The following is an 18190-nucleotide window of genomic DNA, read 5'->3' on the forward strand; positions in this document are numbered from 1 at the left end:
AATTTATGTAACATTTCCATGTTCAAATGAAAAACTAGGAAAACTATTTTTGTCCTATTTCTATAAAACTGCTGTTACTCACCTTCTGTTGGGAATCAAAGTGTGAAACTCATCTCCTGTGAAGTTCTGCTCACTTTTAGCACTATCAGATATATTTTTGCTTTAATAGCATTGCAGCTCATATGTACCACCCAGCTATTTTCTCAATGAAAATATTTTCTACCCCTTCTATCGATGTCAGTTAATATCCAAGCAATCCACTATGGAAATCCCAAGCTTCACGTGATCATACAGTAATCATACAGTGTAAACCCAGCTGAGCTGAGGAAGTGTTTTAGTATCCTTCAAAACCAAGGATCAAAGATGCCCAAGGGGCTGTTGTGGCTCATCCAAACTGCCAAACTTTGTGGGACCTAAGAGGGGGCCAGATACATAGTTTAAGTTTTGTCCCATTTCTGTATTGAGCGCATCAGGGTGGTTTGAATTTGATACACTTCATCAGACATGTTTAGTGTTTGCAAACCAGCATGCTGATCCTGCAGGCAGATGCGTGAGGACAAACGCATGTACCTGTGCTGAGCGGCACTGCCCTTCCTCTGCACGGACAGACCTGGCTGCGGAACCGGTGTCTGCCCCGGAGCAGCCGGAGCAGTGCTCTCTGAAAAGCTGGAAGCAAATCTACTTATGCCTAATCTCTAAGTTAGTTTGGAAGCGAGTCTTTATTTTGTGTATAAAAAAAAACCCAGTAAAAATTGCATAAATATATTCTGTATAAACTACTTCCTATTTTTTCCAATAACGGCACTTCTTTTCAATCAGAGATGAACTAAAAAACAGTAATATCTGATGATGAAAAACAGGAACTGTACCTCACGAGAGTGCTTTTCAAGGTAGTTTGGAAGCAGTATTAACGTATGACTCAGGGTCTAGCTGTTGCTACGATTGTTAGATGATGCTGTTTCCATTCTATTTATATTCTAGCTTAGAAGGGGTGGTTAGAAATCCATCAAAGTCAACAACAGGGCTTCAAGCCTGAGGAGAAGCATTTGTTAGCAGGACTAGAGTCCTCAGCTGTGGATGGGTTTACTCATTTGATCCCTTAGAAAACAGAGTCCTTAGAGGTTGTATTGCCTGTATTCTGGTCAAAACGATACGAGCAACATACAGCAGATGCGAACTGCCAAGCAAGCACCTGATTTTTTTTTTCGCATTTGCGGGCCACACCTAGGACTTGTTTCAGTATCCATGTGGTATCGAGGTGCTTTGTACTTTCCGGTGTTTCCAAGGGTTAGAAGCATCTTAGTTCTGTGGGTACTTTTACGTGGGAGGAGGAAAAAGAGCTGGGACCGCGCCAAGCACCAGCACGCTTGCCGGGGGCATTCCTGTTTCGCTTGAAACAGCCAAGCGCAGCAGCGCAGACCCCCGTGGCCCCGGGGTCAGGCTGTGCGTGGTGGCGGGGCGCTTATCGCCACATGGAGCGCGGGCTAGCGATGCTGGGGGGGGGGGCGGGCGGGCGGGGGTGCCTCGGTCCGCGCCAGCAGCAGCCCCAAAGCGCTTGGCCGCGGGCGGGAGCGCGAGGGGGCGCAAGCCGCGCGCGCCGCCGCGCCGGGATTCCCTCAGGGAATGACGCCCCGGCGGCGCGCGGCGATTGGCTGCGCCGCGGCGAGTTCTCCATTTATGGACACATCGCCCGCGCGGCCGGCACGGGGCAGTCGTTGCTGCTGCCGCCGCCGCCGCCGCCAGCCCCAGCGCTCGCGGGGCCGCCCCGCCCGCTCGGGGCCGCTGCGCCGGGGCTGCCTCCCGCCGCCCCGCCCCGGCGGCGGGCTGCGCGCGCGGGGAGGGCGGGCTCGCTCGCTCCCCTCCCTCCCTCCGTCCGTCCGTCCCGGGGCGCCGGCGTGTCTGGGCAGAGCCGCGGGCAGCGGAGCGCGGAGGAGCCGCGATGGTAGGCGCGGGGCCGCGGGCGGCTGCTCTCGGCGCCCGTCTGTTGTGTTTCTTGACGCTTTGCCGGGAAGGGGGTGCGGGCAGCGCTCCCTGCCCCGCGCTGCGGAGGGGCCGTGGCGAGGGGGCGGCTGTGTAACCGGCGCCGGCGGCTGAGAAGCGGGGCCGTGCCAGGCACTTGCCGGGCCGCGGCCGGCCGGGAGCCGGGGGCGGCTGGCCCTGGCGGGCCCCGGGGAGGTGCCGCCGCCGGGGCACGGCGGCTTCGCTCTCCGGTGGCGTCCCGAGGCAGCCCGGGGCCGCCCGCCCGTCCGTCCCGCCGGGCGGGGGCAGGGCCGGCGGCCCCCCGCGCCGCCCGCGGAGCGCCAGCCTCGCCCGCCGTCGCCTCTCGGCGTTTGGGATCTGAACGGGGTTTGCCTGCTGGTGTCCTCGAGTAGGAAAATCTTGCGCGCAGGTAACGCGACGGCGTTGTTGAGCAACAGGTGACGCGTCTCCGCTTCGGACGGGGGCTTCCCGAGGGGTTGCTGCCTGGGGACCCACCCCCGCGCCCGCCCCGAGCTGTTGTTTGCCGGCACCCGCGTCCGAGTATCGGTGTTGGCGCGGGTCCGCTTGCGAGCAGGTGGCCTGATGACAGGCAGCAAGAAAACTTCGGTGTGCGCGGCAAACACGACTCCCGAAGCCGGGGTGTCTGGGTGCTGCAGCTCTTGGGTCTGTTCGGTGTCTGGCGTGATACTGGTAAAACACATCAACGCCAGGTTGAGGAAGAATTGAGGTTCAGCAGCTGAACCTGGTTTATCCTTAGTAATTGGCTCCTGATGATTGATAATAGCTTTCGTCCTGAAGTAATCCAAATAATGATTATGACTGCTGGTTAAGAAAGGACTTGGAGTAAGTAGTGAAAAATCTGGTGTGGTAATAAACTAGGCTAAAATCTGTAACCTTTAAACAAGTGATTCACTGAAAGCTGTTCTGAAGTGCAATACTAAAGGTCTGAGAGTTAAGATACTTGGAAAACTTTTGCATTATTCCTACTAAAGCTTAACTAAGGTTAAGTTTTAAAGATTGACCAGCCTAGTCCTTGTGTATTCAGAGCTTTACTGACTTACGGGGAGTGTTAGCTTGGGCCTTTTGCTCCCAGTATCCTTTTAAAGGATGCCCCTCTTGTTACCACTGCCTGTGCTTTGACTTCCCGAGGCGAGTACAGTTGTGCCTGGTTACACTTATGTTGAGCATAAGTCTTTGCTTTAAATAAAGCATTGCAGAGGTTAGGAAACTAAAATTTCTGTCGCAGTCAGGGATAGTGATACCACCAGCTCTTACAGCCCTGTTATTGGTAAGGAGCCTTGAATAAGATAGGTACTTGTGTTCCCTGTGAATTGATTGTTTAGCCAGGTGGTTCAAATCAACTCTCTAACCATAACCTTTGCTCCTCAGTACTTGCTAGGTCACAGACACCTGTGGCACTCAAGGACTTCCTGGTAGAGATTATGTATCGTTGCTTAGGCTGCTGACATGTTAAATGGGCTTGGAAGATCTTGGTGCAGGTCCTTCAGAGATGTCTACTTGTTAACAATAATACTTTGAGATCAGCGAGTCTGTTAGTTGAGCTGCTGTGGACTCCATTAATCCTTTTTTAATGAAAGGGTTTAATCAAAATACAGTTCTTGTAAATACATGTAACTAACTGGTGACATACTTGATGAGTTTTACTTTATCAAAGTGAGAGAACTAGTTTCTTCCACAGGATATTCTTTTTGGGGAACTATTCAGGCAGTTGCTCTCCAGCTTTTAACTTGATACTGAAGTAGTCTTGAATTAATCTTTTTTACTGTGATATCTCAAGCTAATGTGAACTGTGTTTTTTTAAGATTGTCTGTAGATAATGATTACAACAAAAGCAGAAAAAATTGTTTTTAAAATTACTGCTTTTTCTAAGAATTGTGCCCAAACAATTGGTTGATAATCATTAGAATATAGTATTTTGTAACTTAGAAAGCTGGCAGAAGGATTGCCTGGCAGGACTTACAATGACTGCTTATGAACATGAATCACGCTACTAATATCCTGAAACTTTATACTCATTCTCTGTGCTGTATAGAAAATTCACGTTATTTCCTTTATTTTTGTCTTGACAATTTTGATTTCTGTGGAAGGGGGAAAAAGCAGATTGTCATAGGAGGGCTCTATGTTCTCTAGATTCTTTTCTGCCATATTGTCTCTGTAGACCTTAGAGTGAACTTTTCCTGTTCTGACAAGAGTCCACAGTGCAGGATAATGAGTTACCACTGACATCAGTTGTAGTTGTTTCGTGTTTCTCAGGCAGGCAAAGCCAGCAGAGGCTCTGCATATGCTCTGCAGAGCATATAAAGGTGATGCTGGTGTAAATGTGCCTTGTTCTCTGGCCCCTGTGCCATGGTGTATTGCCCCGCTCAGGTCTGCTGGCAAGATTGTGCAGGTCTGTGCAATTTAGCATTATGTATGCACTTTTTTGCTGGTTTATTTTTAATCCAGGTCAATATTTATATCTGGTTAACAGTGTGGTTTCAGGAGGAGATCTGCAGACATGGAATGGGTGAGCTGTTTGATGGCTGTATGCTGCAGTACAGGGTGGGAATGAGCAACAGGGGGGCAAAACTGCCATTAAAGCTGATAGTTTTAAGGAACATGTGGCAACTGTTGAAATTTTTATCTTGAAATGCATCCGTTTTGTTAACTTTGCGTTTTATTTTTTTAAAATTCAAAATAAGCTAAAGCCCCTAACAGCTTAGCTGCAACTTTTAAGTCTTAAAAAATGTGCATTATGTAAGTGCAAAGTAGTCCCACTCCAGTAAAGGACTGGATCCTTAATGTTTGGAAAACCTCTTAGCAAAACTAAGCTGAAACTTGCTTGAAGTAAAATGTAAAGTCAAGTGAACTTTATGCAGCTTTTGCTTTTATACTGTGAGTTTGGACCTTCATAGTGTCATTGGGTAGTTCATGGAGATGCATTGGTGGATCTTATCTAGAGCTGGATAGAGAATCTGTATCATGTTACAAAAATCTTGTCATGTGAATGTGACAGTGTGATCTTGAACCTTTCATTTAAAGTAGTGCTGTAGTCTTCAGAGAAAGATTGTTCCCCTGAGTACTGTCAGCTGGCTTTGAGTCTTCTAAGGATAAAACATTGAACATTAATCAGCAAACATAATACTGTTTCTAAGGCATAAATGCTACTGTAGTTATTAAAAAAACCCAACAAAACAACAAAAGGACAAAACACAAACCCAAATAAACACCCCAACAGCAACCCATCAGTGATTTGCCTGCTTTTGCATAATCTCTCTTCTGGATTACTTCTGCTGAAATTTTGTACCGCTTTGTCGCGGAGGGTGAGAAGGGAAGGCTCCAAGAGAAAGCAGGTTCAGCAGTATCTGAAGTAGCTCACAAATTGTTGAGCAAGCTAGGGTTGTCCAATTCACTTATGTTAAGGGGGGAAAAAAAAGTGTTCATATGTTGCCTTTAACCAGCATTTCAATGCTAAGCATTTTTCTGTAGCACTGCAGTTAGTATGTGCATTTATCTGGGCATATTTGGTGTCTTCTTGTTTCTACCCCTTCAACAAAGGTGGAAGGTTGATTCTTAAAAAGGAACCTTTTTATAGCAGTTCAACATAGCTTGACATCAGTAGAGGTCAGATATTTATAGCCCAATCCAGCAAGATGCTGGGCACATCTTGATTGTGCCTATGAAAGTCTGCAGAAATGAAAATGACTCAATTAGCCTGAAAGGACTTGCTAGCCTTTAGAATTTGGTCCTAAAATAGCTAATGTGTGATGTGAACTGGGACCTCATACTATCTTAAGTCTTTTTCTTGCAAGAAGGTCACAAGCAAGACACTGATGCTTCTGTATTTGAAGGGTGCTTTTGTGTCTGGTGCTGCAGACAGTAGCATAAGCTCAAACCTGCTCTCTGCCAAATGTGGAATAGTAGAGAGGGTAACAGCATGTGCTTTGCATTATGTCTAGAGGTGCATTAATGGAAAAATCTTCCAGCTCTATGGTGTTTCTGTCTGGCTGATATATAAAACATAGTAAAACATAGTAGCATGTTTAATAGCAAAGCTAGTGATTCATACTTAATGTGTTTTGTTTAGGTTTACGTTGTATGCATGCTTGTCTCTGTTTCTCTCTGGTTAAGACCTCTAGAATGATTTATGGATATATTGTGTATGTTAGAGCACTCTTTTCAGGAAACACGAATGTATGCAGAAAGTTTCCCAAATGCAGCTTTTGCAGGCGAAAACTCAACACATGATTGTGTATGTATGTACGTACATCTTAAGCATTTTTCTCATAATTTCTTTTGCCTTTCAGAATTGCTTCTTTCTCCCTCCCTCCATAACTAGCTTGTTGTGAAGGAAAAGGGGGTGATAATGCTATTAGTAGTTTAATTAAACTATTTTCAGCCACTTTTTCTTAACTTGAAGGAATAACTTGCCCCAGTCTTACTGCCTCATCTTAAAGCATTGCTGCATATGTGGAATGGGGGAAGTTAAACCAAGATTTTTTTTAGAGGCTTTGTGATAGCCCATGAAATGTTGTCAAGCTTTCACTGAGTTCTCAGTAAAATCTTAGTAATATTCTCATCTTAACATGGAAAGTATGTTTCCTTGCTTGAAACACTAAGAAGCTGCACATCTCTTTAGAGGAGTTTTCTCAGCTCCTTTTGTAATAATTTTAAATATTTTTCTTTCATAAATACCAGTTTAATGTCTTCCCAGTTTTACAAGTTAGTGTAAAAGTGACATCGATCTAAATGGTCATGCACCGCTCTAAGATATATCAAAGAATAAAGGTTTTTGTACTTTTCTCAATTTTGGCATAAGGAATCAGAAATGCCTGCATGTTTAGATTCGCCTTCTAATATAGTATACATGTATTACTAATGTACAGATGGAGAACATGCAAATAAACATCTTCAGAGCTATGGAAGAATTGTTTATATCAATAAAACCTAATTAGTTTTAGCTGCTGCATCTGATGAGGAAGGGAAGCAAAAAGGTAAGAAGTAATCTTTCCTCCTAAGCTCATAGCTCTTAGGCTTACTTTGCCAAGGACCCTGGGTAACCCTAGGAATGAGCTTACGGTAGTTATGTGAAGAGGTCTGATACAGCTTGTCATAGTTCTGCTGAGACTACACTGGGATCTGGCTTACTGTGTTGGCCTGTAAATTGTCAGGTTTTTGCTCATCCTTTGGTTCTGGTTGTTGCTACAATACATGGCTTATAAATGACAACTTGATCTGCTTTCCTTTTCAGTTTCCTAAAATGCTATTGTAATGCAATACTTCAGTCTGCTTTTTTTTAGGAAGCTGGATTGTAGGTCTAGATGGTGTGTGGCTACTGGAAGGCATTAAGAGCTGTGTTAGAAAGGGATTTTGCACCTAATTAAAACGGGTTTTGTTCTGGGAGTTAACAGTGCAAGACTAGGAGTAAAATCAAAAAAGCAGTTCTCAGAACTGGGAAAAGTGTGTGTGTGTATATGTTTGTTTTACAAAAATAAGGATTTGGAAAATAGTTCAGTCTCTGCAAACACAGAGATCACCAGGCATAAGCTTTGGCGAGAAAGGGTTGGCTTTGCAGTATTAACTTTTTGAATGAAGCCACTTTGTCACTCGTATTCAAGGTGAGACTTTAGTACAAAAGTTTACATCTGTGTAAAAGGCTAAACTTTTTGGGGGAAATAATACAAAGGTTCTCTTATACATTTTCTCATCTGTTGGAGGCCATTCATTTCCTCACTATCCTACGGTCTGCCAAGGAGCTTTTCTGGTTGATGTTGGTCACTAGCAAATGACCAGCATTCCTATTACTCCTGTGGAAGTGTCTTTTTTTTTTTTATTGCTTGTATATGGAGAAGCATTATAGGTATATGGGCTGCTTGCTAATTTTTGAAACTACTGTAGCCAAAGGACTCTGTTAGCTGTTGTATGTTGTTTGGCTTTTACACCTATGTAGTAGAAATAATATTTACAAATATCAGAGAAACATGACAGAAAGTAAACAAGAGTTTTCTATCTTAAGATCAGAACCGAGAGCTGTTTCTTACTCTGACAGGTTGTTTAGACATTCACCTCACCTAATCGTTGGGAGTCTTGTGCAATCTTAGCCTCCTGTTGCACTCCTGGGGGAGCTTGGGTGTGAGGAGCTGTATTTTGGTCAGACCTTCCTGGGCTCAATTCAGTCTTCCCCATCTCCTGTTCCCTTCCCCCACGTTCCTGAGATGCCGATCGCTGTCCTGCCCAGGAAGTACGGCTATCGCTCATCTCCTGACTCATCTTCATCTTCTAGCTTTCCTATCCTCCACCTACTGATTTCCTCCCCGTCTCCTACCCTGACATCTTTAAAAATGCAAATGCCCCTTGGAGACCAGGTGTGCAGTCATGTCCTGGCAGTGCATGGGATCTGTTCTCTCTGCTTGACTAAGTCATTACTGTTGTAGGAAAAGGTTTCTCAGCCTAACGTGTTTCCATACACTGAACCTTACAGGTGTTTTTATGCCTATTTTATTAAATATGCTTCATACAAATGTGTAAATAGCTTTGGAGTTTCACTGCTTCATGTATAACAGCAAGTACATCTAAGCTCAAGATTATCTAATGTAGCCTAGCGGGGGGGGTGTGTGTGGTCAAGGATCTTTTTCCAAAGACATAGCAGCATTTAATTGGCATTAAAATCATTGGTGGATTGGGTTCATAAACTGTAAAGTGAATTTCTGAATTTAAATTTTTTTAATGGAAACCAAAAATACTTTTTTAAACAAAGCCAATGGGACTGCTGACAAGGAAAGCAGTATTGGTAATTGGCGCAAGAGTCAGAGTTATCATCGGAAGTGATACTTATTGGGAAACATACTTAAGAGGTGCTTTTAAGTACAAAGAATTACCTACTAACATAACTTACTAAATTCAACAACTAAATGTGAACTTTAAAGCCAGATGTTAGCAGGTCTTGAGTATGCTTCATGATCGATGCCGTTCTGGAAGAGTAAAAAGGACTATAAAACAGGTCTGGTGTTCTGCTCTCATCATGCATCTGGGTGATTCTTCAGCTGCCAGAAGTGTCTCTGGTGAAAGCCACTTCTGGCTGTCGGGAACAATACGAAAGGCGATGGCTTTATACTCCTGGGGTGGGATGATGATACATCTCTTTCTTTAGCCTGCTTCATCAAAAAAAAGGAACATAAATGGTTTATGCAAAAACATGTGCTTCTAGAAGCTATTTTGATGCTTTGTTCAGCAATCTGAAGTCTAAATGGGAGGTTTTTGTTGGCATTCTTTAAACAGGACTAGCAGTCTTGTAGTGACTAGCTGCACTTGTCCCTGTACAGGAAGTGTGAGGGTTTTTTTTCCTTGCCAGCTCAGAACCGCTCACTGATTCACCTTCATCAGCTGAGCCTGAGTCTGTAACCAGTTCTCAGTCAGCCTTGTCTAATTTAAGTGTTGAAGTCATACTTGTCTGAACAGTGCAGCCTGATATCCTTTATAAAACATGTCAAATGTTCTAAAAGCTCAGGATTTTAAATCTTGCATCCTTGTGTCTTAGGAAATAATATGGTCCCAGATGTTTGATCCTGCACCTAGGACAGTCTTCTGCTTTCACTCTGACATTCCACAACATTTGTGAGGCTTTAAATTCTAGGCAGTTTACCAGTGCATGCTGTTATCTTTTGCAGTGATTTATGTCTTTTCCTGTGCTTTGAGTTGTATGTTGCTAATAGCAGAAATACAGAAAGATATAAGTTGGGACGTCTTGTCAGTAATATATTTGCAGTGCCAAGCAGTAGTCAAGAATTTGTCTTGTCTTGTTTTGGGTTTTTTTTCCTGTCTTGAAGGATACAAGTCTGCACAAATGCCTAAGTGCTTCCAAATTTGCTTTTGCAGTAACTCTTAACCCTATGTTATTCCCAACTTTGTAAGGAAGTATGTTGATACAAAGTGTGTTTGAATTTCTTTTAACAAATCCTGCCAGCAGATTTGAAGTCCTTTGGGTTGCAACCCCTGTATGGTCTGTTAGCTCATCTGGTATGAAAGTACTAATGGTATGGGGGGGTTAGGAGGAATGTTCCAAGGACAAAAGTTTACCTATGTATTGTAAACATGTATATGTACAGCATTAGCATTCTGTTAGTGGTTGGGCTTTGAGCTGTTGTGGTTCTTCTGGCATGTGCTGAACACCTTTTGATCACTGTCCTGGTTTTTGACTGTCTTACTGCAGATGTTTTGGTATATGAACTGGAAAATACTTTATTTGCTAAGTGAAAGCAGTGTTCTTGAAGCATATTGAAGGAGTGCTTTCATTAAAATCAATCTTAAAGGCCATTTCATGGTACTCAAAAGCAAGTGCATACTTTTAAGTTTGAGTATTTGTTTTTTCTTTCAGTATATGGGAAGAATTTGATTTGTCTGTTTATCAACCATGAAAGCATTTGTTTTCCTGTACTGCATTCCCAACTGTATTCAGTTACATACCTATTGAAAGGGAAATGTGCAAAAGTATTTATAACAGTAATTGAAACCAGTCATAATACAGGTATACTTAAGTTAAATGGGGAATTTCAGCTTTGGTAAGATTCATTCCAGAAAGGATGTGAAGCTGCAAAACCACCCATCCTTGCTTTCTGAGCCTGGATGTACTAGCTGCCTTATAGTCTGAATTAATAAATAATTCTACAGTATTTTCTGGTAAGGCCAATGAAACATGGATTTTGGATAACTATTTCTGCTGTGTTGGTATTGGCACTCACAAATTGCTATCTAAATATAGACCATGTTTTTGAAGGAACTAGTGATAAGATGTGGTCATCTAGGGGGGAAAAATGGTTAGTCATGGGAATCCATCATTGTATTAGACTCTTGTATCATATTTAGTTCTGTAATTTTTGTTGGTTCTTGACAGTAAAATTTTTCTGGCAGCAAGTTAGACTGACACAGTACTCCTGTCGGGAAACTTCTGATATGTTTCCTACCATAATTGGAATTAAAAATGTGGATACTGTGGAAACTGATATATTACAAAGCATGATTTTATTACATACAGCTTCTGTACCATATAATATCCTGCTGAAACTGTTCTTATGTAAACTTGATTAGTTCCTGAGTTCTGAATTACTTTAATCCATGAAAACAAATATTTGACTTTACCAATTAAAATACAGTAGGCCCACTAAGAACAGAATTACTTCAGCTAGATTTTTTTTCTCCACTTAAAAACTGTGCCTTACACACAGTCATGTTTCCAAGACTTGATGCTGTATTGTTGGTAGCCTCCAAAGCCTTTTTCAGTGCTTCCCCTCCACTTTAAATATATGCTGGGAACTACTATATTGGTCAATAATTACTAGATTCAGCAAACCAAAGATTTCTACGAACACATTCTGGTCTTTGCAGTGGAAAAGTCAAAATAACTTCTCAGGGTAGGGCAATTAGGATGTTTTCAGTTTTTGAGAGTATTCTGGCTGTTCTTTGTGTAACCTACAAGACTTGAATAGACTGGAGTAAGGTGACTTTTTGGAATTAATTGGCCCTGGTGGAAGGGCAAGTATAGGCCTACTGCTACAGAGTAGCAGCTTAAACCTGCTGAGATGTCTGTGGCAAAAGAGCTAAAAATGCATAAATCTATCCTGAACTGTATCAAAACTGTTAGCCGTTTACTTGCTCTGCAGTGGCTGTTGGCTTTGCAAAGCATCACTTCCCACTTCTTCCTCGTGTACCCAAGAGTTCCTAATTACAGATGCTTAGTGCAACTAGCAAATGTGAGCTTTAGTGAGGGGTGGCATTAGCACACAGTGCTTGTATGAGGAGCAACATTCTTCTTCCAGCTAGGTGATGGGACTCAGTGGGCCCCTCAGGGTTCATACTTGATGGCCATTGTCACATTCTACTTGCCAATGGTTGAAGGCAGTCCCTGCAGGAACAATGTTTCAGAACCCTGTGAAGACCCAAGTCCCATTCTGTTGGTGATCCTAGGTTATAGGAATAGACTAACAGCAAATAGACTGCTCTTAAATTTCAAGTTGCAGTAACTTCTACAGACTATGCTATTTGTTGTGAGTTTTTTAAGATGAGTTAGGCTTGACATGGGGAGGAGGGGGAAGTGAACTCGAATGTTGTTTGTAACAAATGGAGGTCCTGTTATGACACTGCTTATGTCTATGGTGGTCTGATTAGAGATTTGGCCTTTAATGAGCAAAAACTTCAGTTCCATTTGAAGCAGAGTTGGCGGGGGAAGGAGGATGACTTCATTGTAGGAGAGGCCACTGCTTTTGCTGTTTTGCTGTGTTTCACTTGTTTTTTGTCTCAGTGTTGGGTTGCAACCACAGAGTTCAAGGCATGATCACTTTCAGATGACAGGATAGGGATAGGTCTTCAGCAGAGCAAGTCAAATTAGAAGTGTACCTAACCAAGTGAAAGAGGACTTGACAGTGCCTGAGTATCCACTATGTGGAACTGGAGATATATCTTGAGTACCTGTTTCTAGCAGCTAAGTCTGGTTTCTTAAGCAGCTTAGATATTTGACTATAACTGTCACTCTTGTCTTAACAGCACTATGTAATAATGTATATCTGCATGGCAATGAAGGACTAGATCAAATGTACTGGAGAAAATAAGAATTTCCCCAGTTTGATACTTGCTTTAAATAACTATTAAATCAGCATATATGATGCTATGTGGTTAACAAAACTTGTATTTGATACAACTGAAATGGGTTCTGTTGTGGTTTCAAAAAGTACACACAATAATGGAGATTAATCTGTTGTAACTTAAAACTGCCTTCAAACACAGAGGATATGTGTTCTCTACAGAGCTTAGTACAGTCTCCATTGACCTTGGCCTCAGTCTCAGGAATATATTTAATGAAGTGTGTGGGCCTCTTGTGAGGCTACAAAGTGGTTAAACTTAAGTAGCACACAGTAGTAGAGAATGGATTATTTCTTGTAGCTAGTACTATTGTTAACTGACAGTTTTAATATTGAAATGAATATTTAGTTTACCAGTTCATAGTCAGTTACCCAGCTGACTTCTCCAGAAGTCTTAAAGCTGTTCCCATGAGTACTACTCTTTAAAGCTTTTCTAGTGGTAAAAAGGAATTCTGGTTCCAGGGCTCTTAATGCCTGAAATACCAGCACACCCAGTCCACAGAGACCTGATCTCAATATGCAGAGTAAGCTCATGACCATTAGTGGTTTCTTCCTGTAGTTTACGTTGTGTTTTTATTCTTGGTTCATTCTAGGAACACTTGAGAGGAAACAGAAGAGTAGTGGCTACTTATTTCCATATTTGGTATTGTTCTAGACAAAATGAACACCTCTCTTCACTGAGAGGGGGGTGGTACAGCGTTTCTGGATAATCTAACCTTTCTCAAACCATGGGTTAATCTTGGCAGGTCACATTGGATCTACTTGCTTTGTAGCTGTGTTCAGTGCAGTTTTCCGCATGGAGTTATAGTGATGTTAAGCAGTTAAGTGGCACTGATGGGATGGATTAAGATAAGTGGACCTGCATCTTCACAATAATAAAAGCTTGTCTTTACATAGCTACAAGTCCTTGTTCTACAGCAGAGCTTACATTGGTCTTTATAATAGTAGTGGTGTATTTTAAGTTATAAAGAATTGGAATTAGTGGAGGTTACAAAGTACTTTTAGTGAAATGAACACTCAGCCTTTAATTGCTGATAGTGGAAGAGGAAAGAATAATTAGAACATTGGTGTCAGTTGGATGTCCTAACTTGCTCCTTGTTTTTTTCTTGAGACCTATACTTGGATGGGCTCATGTTGTATTCTGTATTCCCAGTACAGAGGCAGGGGGGTGGGGTGGGACATGACACTAAACCTGGTTTCTTAAACAGTCACTAATAAAGCCATACTGAGAAAGAAGCAAATACAATGTACTTCAGAAAAGCATTGTAATCACTAGAAATGTACTCCGTAATTCCTGCTGAAATAGCTAGCTGCCTTACCTGCTGCCATGCAATTCAGCAGTAAAAATACAAAATAATTCTGTGACAGCAGATTTTGATCTTTAGTTTAGGAATCCTGAGCTTGACCTCTTCTTGTTCTGAAGTATGGCAATCTGTACTTAGACTAAGTAAAGTTCAGCTGCATGTGTAAGAGTGCCTGAAATTAAGCCATTATGGATACAGTCTTGACAGAACTAAAAGCTTCCAATTCTGGATAAGAAAGGAATGTCTGAAACCCATCCAGAAGAGCAGAACACAATACAAAATTCTAAATCCGTGTTTCAATGACATAGGATAAGTTTATAGACTTAAACAGCTTTTTTTTGCAGTCTTGAAAGTTTCTTTTGTGGAAAGGAATTTAAGAGCTGTTTATTCTGAAAACAGTCTTAACTGTGTGAAAGAGGACAAGTGCTGAAGCAAGTATATTTGGGCTGTATTGTCAGTACAGCCTGTACCCTTAGTGTATAGGCAGATACTTCATAAACCTTTTGCCGTCACTAAGGATGTTCTGATGAATCTGTTCTGAAGGTAGTAGTTTGAATGTAATGGAGAAGCATGTTGTTACCACAATTAATGAATTAGTCATGAAGAGCTATTTAGTCTGACACACCCCGAGAGTGTTCACCTACGGAAATCAGGTTTTCTTTTGTTCAGATAATTTCTTAATGATACAGGCTAAGGCATTTTTTGCACCTGAGGCCATTAGGTAACTTTCTCACTTGACTTGTCCAAAACATGGGTCTGTTCTCAGACCAGAATACATTTAAAATTGAACAACCAGTTAGCAGGCTTATCCTGCTACTATATGGTAGGAATTTTCTTTGTGCTGAGTGTGGCTAGAGTCCAGCCTGGGACTGCAAGGGACAAAGCAATCTGAACTGCTCCCATTGGTTTGATTGTAACCTGCCTGTTGTGGTTTGTACTGAATCTCTAATACTTGGGAACAGTTAAATAGCTCATAACTTATTATGGGGGAAAAGAGACTTCAATCAAAAATACCAGTGGTAACTTTCTACTGTTCTAGAATGCACTTAAGACTTTGGGGAGTTCTTCCCGCACTTCAAAATACGTAGCTGGAGAGTCAGTAATTGGGATGTTAATTACCTGTTGTGAGATAGCTGTGGTCATGAATTGTACATCTGAAGCAGATAATATTTTGGAAGAATATCCATTTTTATTTCTAAATTATTTTACCTGGGGACTAAATTAGATCTTAAAGTTAGAAGTCAAGGTTTTTGTTTTTCCCCCAGGGCTTTGAAAGTATTTTGTCATTGCTCTTTACAGATGTATAGTAGTAGGCTAACTATAAAATACTAATCCTGTTTCTGTTTGCTCATGGAGAGTGCAGGTGTACAAACAGGAAAAGAAAAAACAAAGGGGAAGTTAATATCATCCGATTGCCAAAACAAAAAAGCACCAATTCTGTAGCTAAAATTACGTTCAAGCTGGTAACAGGATACAGTGAACAATGAAGAATGCTTTTTACGTTCTGTAGCTAAATGTGTCCTTTTAGGGCTTGTTTTGTAATTATTCTTGACCAATTGAAACTCTTGAGGTGGATAGAATTCTACCTCATTTAAATGAACCCACTTTTTTGGCATAGCTCAATGAGATGCCTAGTCACTTATTTTTCATTCTTGGTATTTTTGAAGACTTGGGAATATACTCAAGAATTAAAACTACTCATTTTTTTAAGTTTTTTTTTTTAAGTCAGGGCAGGTCAGGACATCTAAGTATTAGAACTGGCAGGTGAGAGAGTACTTTCTGTTGTTCTATCCATTTGCTACTGTAGCTGTAATAAAACATACTATTTTCCTCTTTATTCCTGTTCCTGTCTTCCAGTCTTTAGCGTGACAGTGTGTAAGAACCTTGCTGAGGTACCAAAGCTGTGCAGAGCCTCCGTGATCACTCTCTCTGTGGATGATGTTTTGTTCTGGTGCTGTTTTAATAAGGAAGTAGTGGGGAGTGTATCTAAGGGGCATATTCCTAACAGCTGCCATGGTCTCTGTGTTGTGGAGCAATCCTAGGAGCCTAAATCTATAGTGTGTGAGAGGGCTGGAATCCTCTGCTGGTCTTGACAAGCAGTGTATCCAAACTACATACTACATTGTGCCCACTGTGATGGAAGTATGACTTAATCAGTAATAGGCTGAGTGACAGATCCTACTTTCTCAAATAGGAAAGAGAATAAGGGGAATATATCTGAGAGGGAATGGTGGAATGGTCTGGGTTGGCGAGATAGTGGGAGCATAGTCTGATCCAGGCAAGCTGCTTCCAATTTTGATGTGAAGTTCTACTCCTTCAGTTCTACCTTAGTACTCTTTCCATCTGTTTAAAAGCCTTCAGTATTGTTGATGAAACTGGTTCAGTCTAACATCTTCTCTCATTCTAACCTTGTATAGGAAACCTGTGCTTGTCCTCCTTCCCACTGATCAGCCATGTGACTTTGAAAGACTTGGCCTGACTCTGTGGTCTTGCCTCTTGGCTTCTGCAATTGTCTTCCACAAGCTTTCCCTTCTACATCTTTAAGGTTCAACAAGCCTTTACAGAGGTCCTCTGTTTTCAGCTGCAAATCCAAAAGGGCATGGTCCACTTTGTTACAGTCTTCCAGTGTGATTTTGGGGTTTTGTCCCTTAAATGTTATCTGTAATAATATGTAATGTGATGTATAAGTTATGCCTTTACTAGTAGTTCTAAATGGGTTTAACCTTGCCCAGACAACAACTCTTAAATGGTGTGTGTAAGCACTGGAACATTTTTCTGGTCCCTTTTAAAGTGCAGATTTCTATGGTAGCACCTACTAAAGGGAAACTTGCAATGAAACACATTGTATAAAGGCAAAGAAGTTCTCTTTTGTACTTTGCGATAAAGTGATGGAGATGAAAATGGATGTACAAATGTTACCTCTATTCATGAACCTGGTTATATGAATAAGTCATGTTGTTATTTAAATGGCTGTATACAAAATGTCTGACTTCAACTGTAGATTAAAAATTAATTTTTATATTTGTAGTACTCCTACCAGTTACTGCTATGGGGTGTTGGAGAATTTTTAAGAGTGCAATAAAATATATACACTACTCAATTTGTGCATTAGCACTAAATTGCCAAACCACCACTGAGGATAAATCTCTAATAGGAATCTATGGAATAGTTGGTGTTGGATATTGCCTATATACCACAGACCACAAGTGAGCGTTAAAAGATACAGGAAAGCCCTTCTGTCATGCTAGCTGTTACTGTATGATTTAAAATGCAGAGCATTTTTTCAAAGCTGCTGTCAATGCTACCTAAAAGCAATACAACTATTTTAGAACTGGACTCCAGAGTAAATAAAACCTATTCTTGCAAAATGTTCCATGCCACCTTTAATCACTACAAATAACTGAAATCTCTTTGACCTTTATTTGAAAGGTTTTGTCCCTCTTGATAGTCCTTCTGCTGAACCAGTGGGTCATTACTGACTGATCAATGACTAACTTAATAGTCTTGCTCTACTTAGAAACTTGGGCTTTACCTGATGCTCTCACATGCAAACACTATGTAAATCAACCATTGCTAAACACTGTGATGTGACAGGAGTGAACTCCAGAGCAAGATAGCTGCAGGCTGCCTCCTGTTCTTTCTTACTGTGTTTTAGTGGAAACAAAATGATTCTGGCAGATGTTGCACAAGGAGTATGCAGAAGCACATCTGCTTATCTAATGGTCTAATTCTTTAATCTACAGATTTTAAGAGGTGCTTTAATTAACTTGATTGGGCATGCTTAGCTGAACAACATAGTTTTTCATATGGTTGTTCAGATTAACATTTTGTAGGGGAAAGAAAAAGGCACAGGCGGAGGGCTGGGATGGCTAAAGATCACATGCCTGATATGTGATGTATTTTTCTGCTATTGCTTCACTAGATCATACATAGAACTGTACATGTTAAAGGAACCTTGTAGAAAACAAGCTTTTCTCAGTTACTATACTTCAAATAAACCAAAGCATGTAATGGCATCAGTGGGGCTTTTGAGAGTGGGAGTGTGAATCCCAAACCTACATCACTAAATGACCAACCTTATGGCTTCAAATGCCACTGCATTTGGTGAAATGGTTAAATAAAGCATTCCATGCCTTGTGCCTTTAGCCCGTTTTCCATCATATGCTTTAAGTCGTAAACAGGATAGCATGCTGCCCTCAAGTGACCTTGATGGGGGTGAATGGCCCACCCCTTATGAACACCTGTACTATAGCCAGTAGCATTAGAAGTAGTAAG

General features: G+C 41.6%; 1 protein-coding gene across 2 annotated transcripts in view; it reads left to right on the forward strand.

Moving 5' to 3' along the window:
• Window positions 1-1807: 1807 nt before the first annotated feature.
• MYO1E (myosin IE) overlaps window positions 1808-18190 on the forward strand; it is a 98147-nt gene continuing 81764 nt past the window's right edge. For both annotated transcript variants that reach the window (XR_011327055.1, XM_069798101.1), the window contains exon 1: window positions 1808-1942. Coding sequence is in view for 1 of the 2 variants with exons in the window: in XM_069798101.1 (XP_069654202.1) it covers window positions 1940-1942 (3 nt within the window). In the remaining variant the exon portion in view is untranslated. The remainder of the gene's footprint in view (window positions 1943-18190) is intronic.

This window comes from Haliaeetus albicilla, chromosome 12 (assembly GCF_947461875.1).
Source record: "Haliaeetus albicilla chromosome 12, bHalAlb1.1, whole genome shotgun sequence".
Classification (NCBI taxonomy): domain Eukaryota; kingdom Metazoa; phylum Chordata; class Aves; order Accipitriformes; family Accipitridae; genus Haliaeetus; species Haliaeetus albicilla.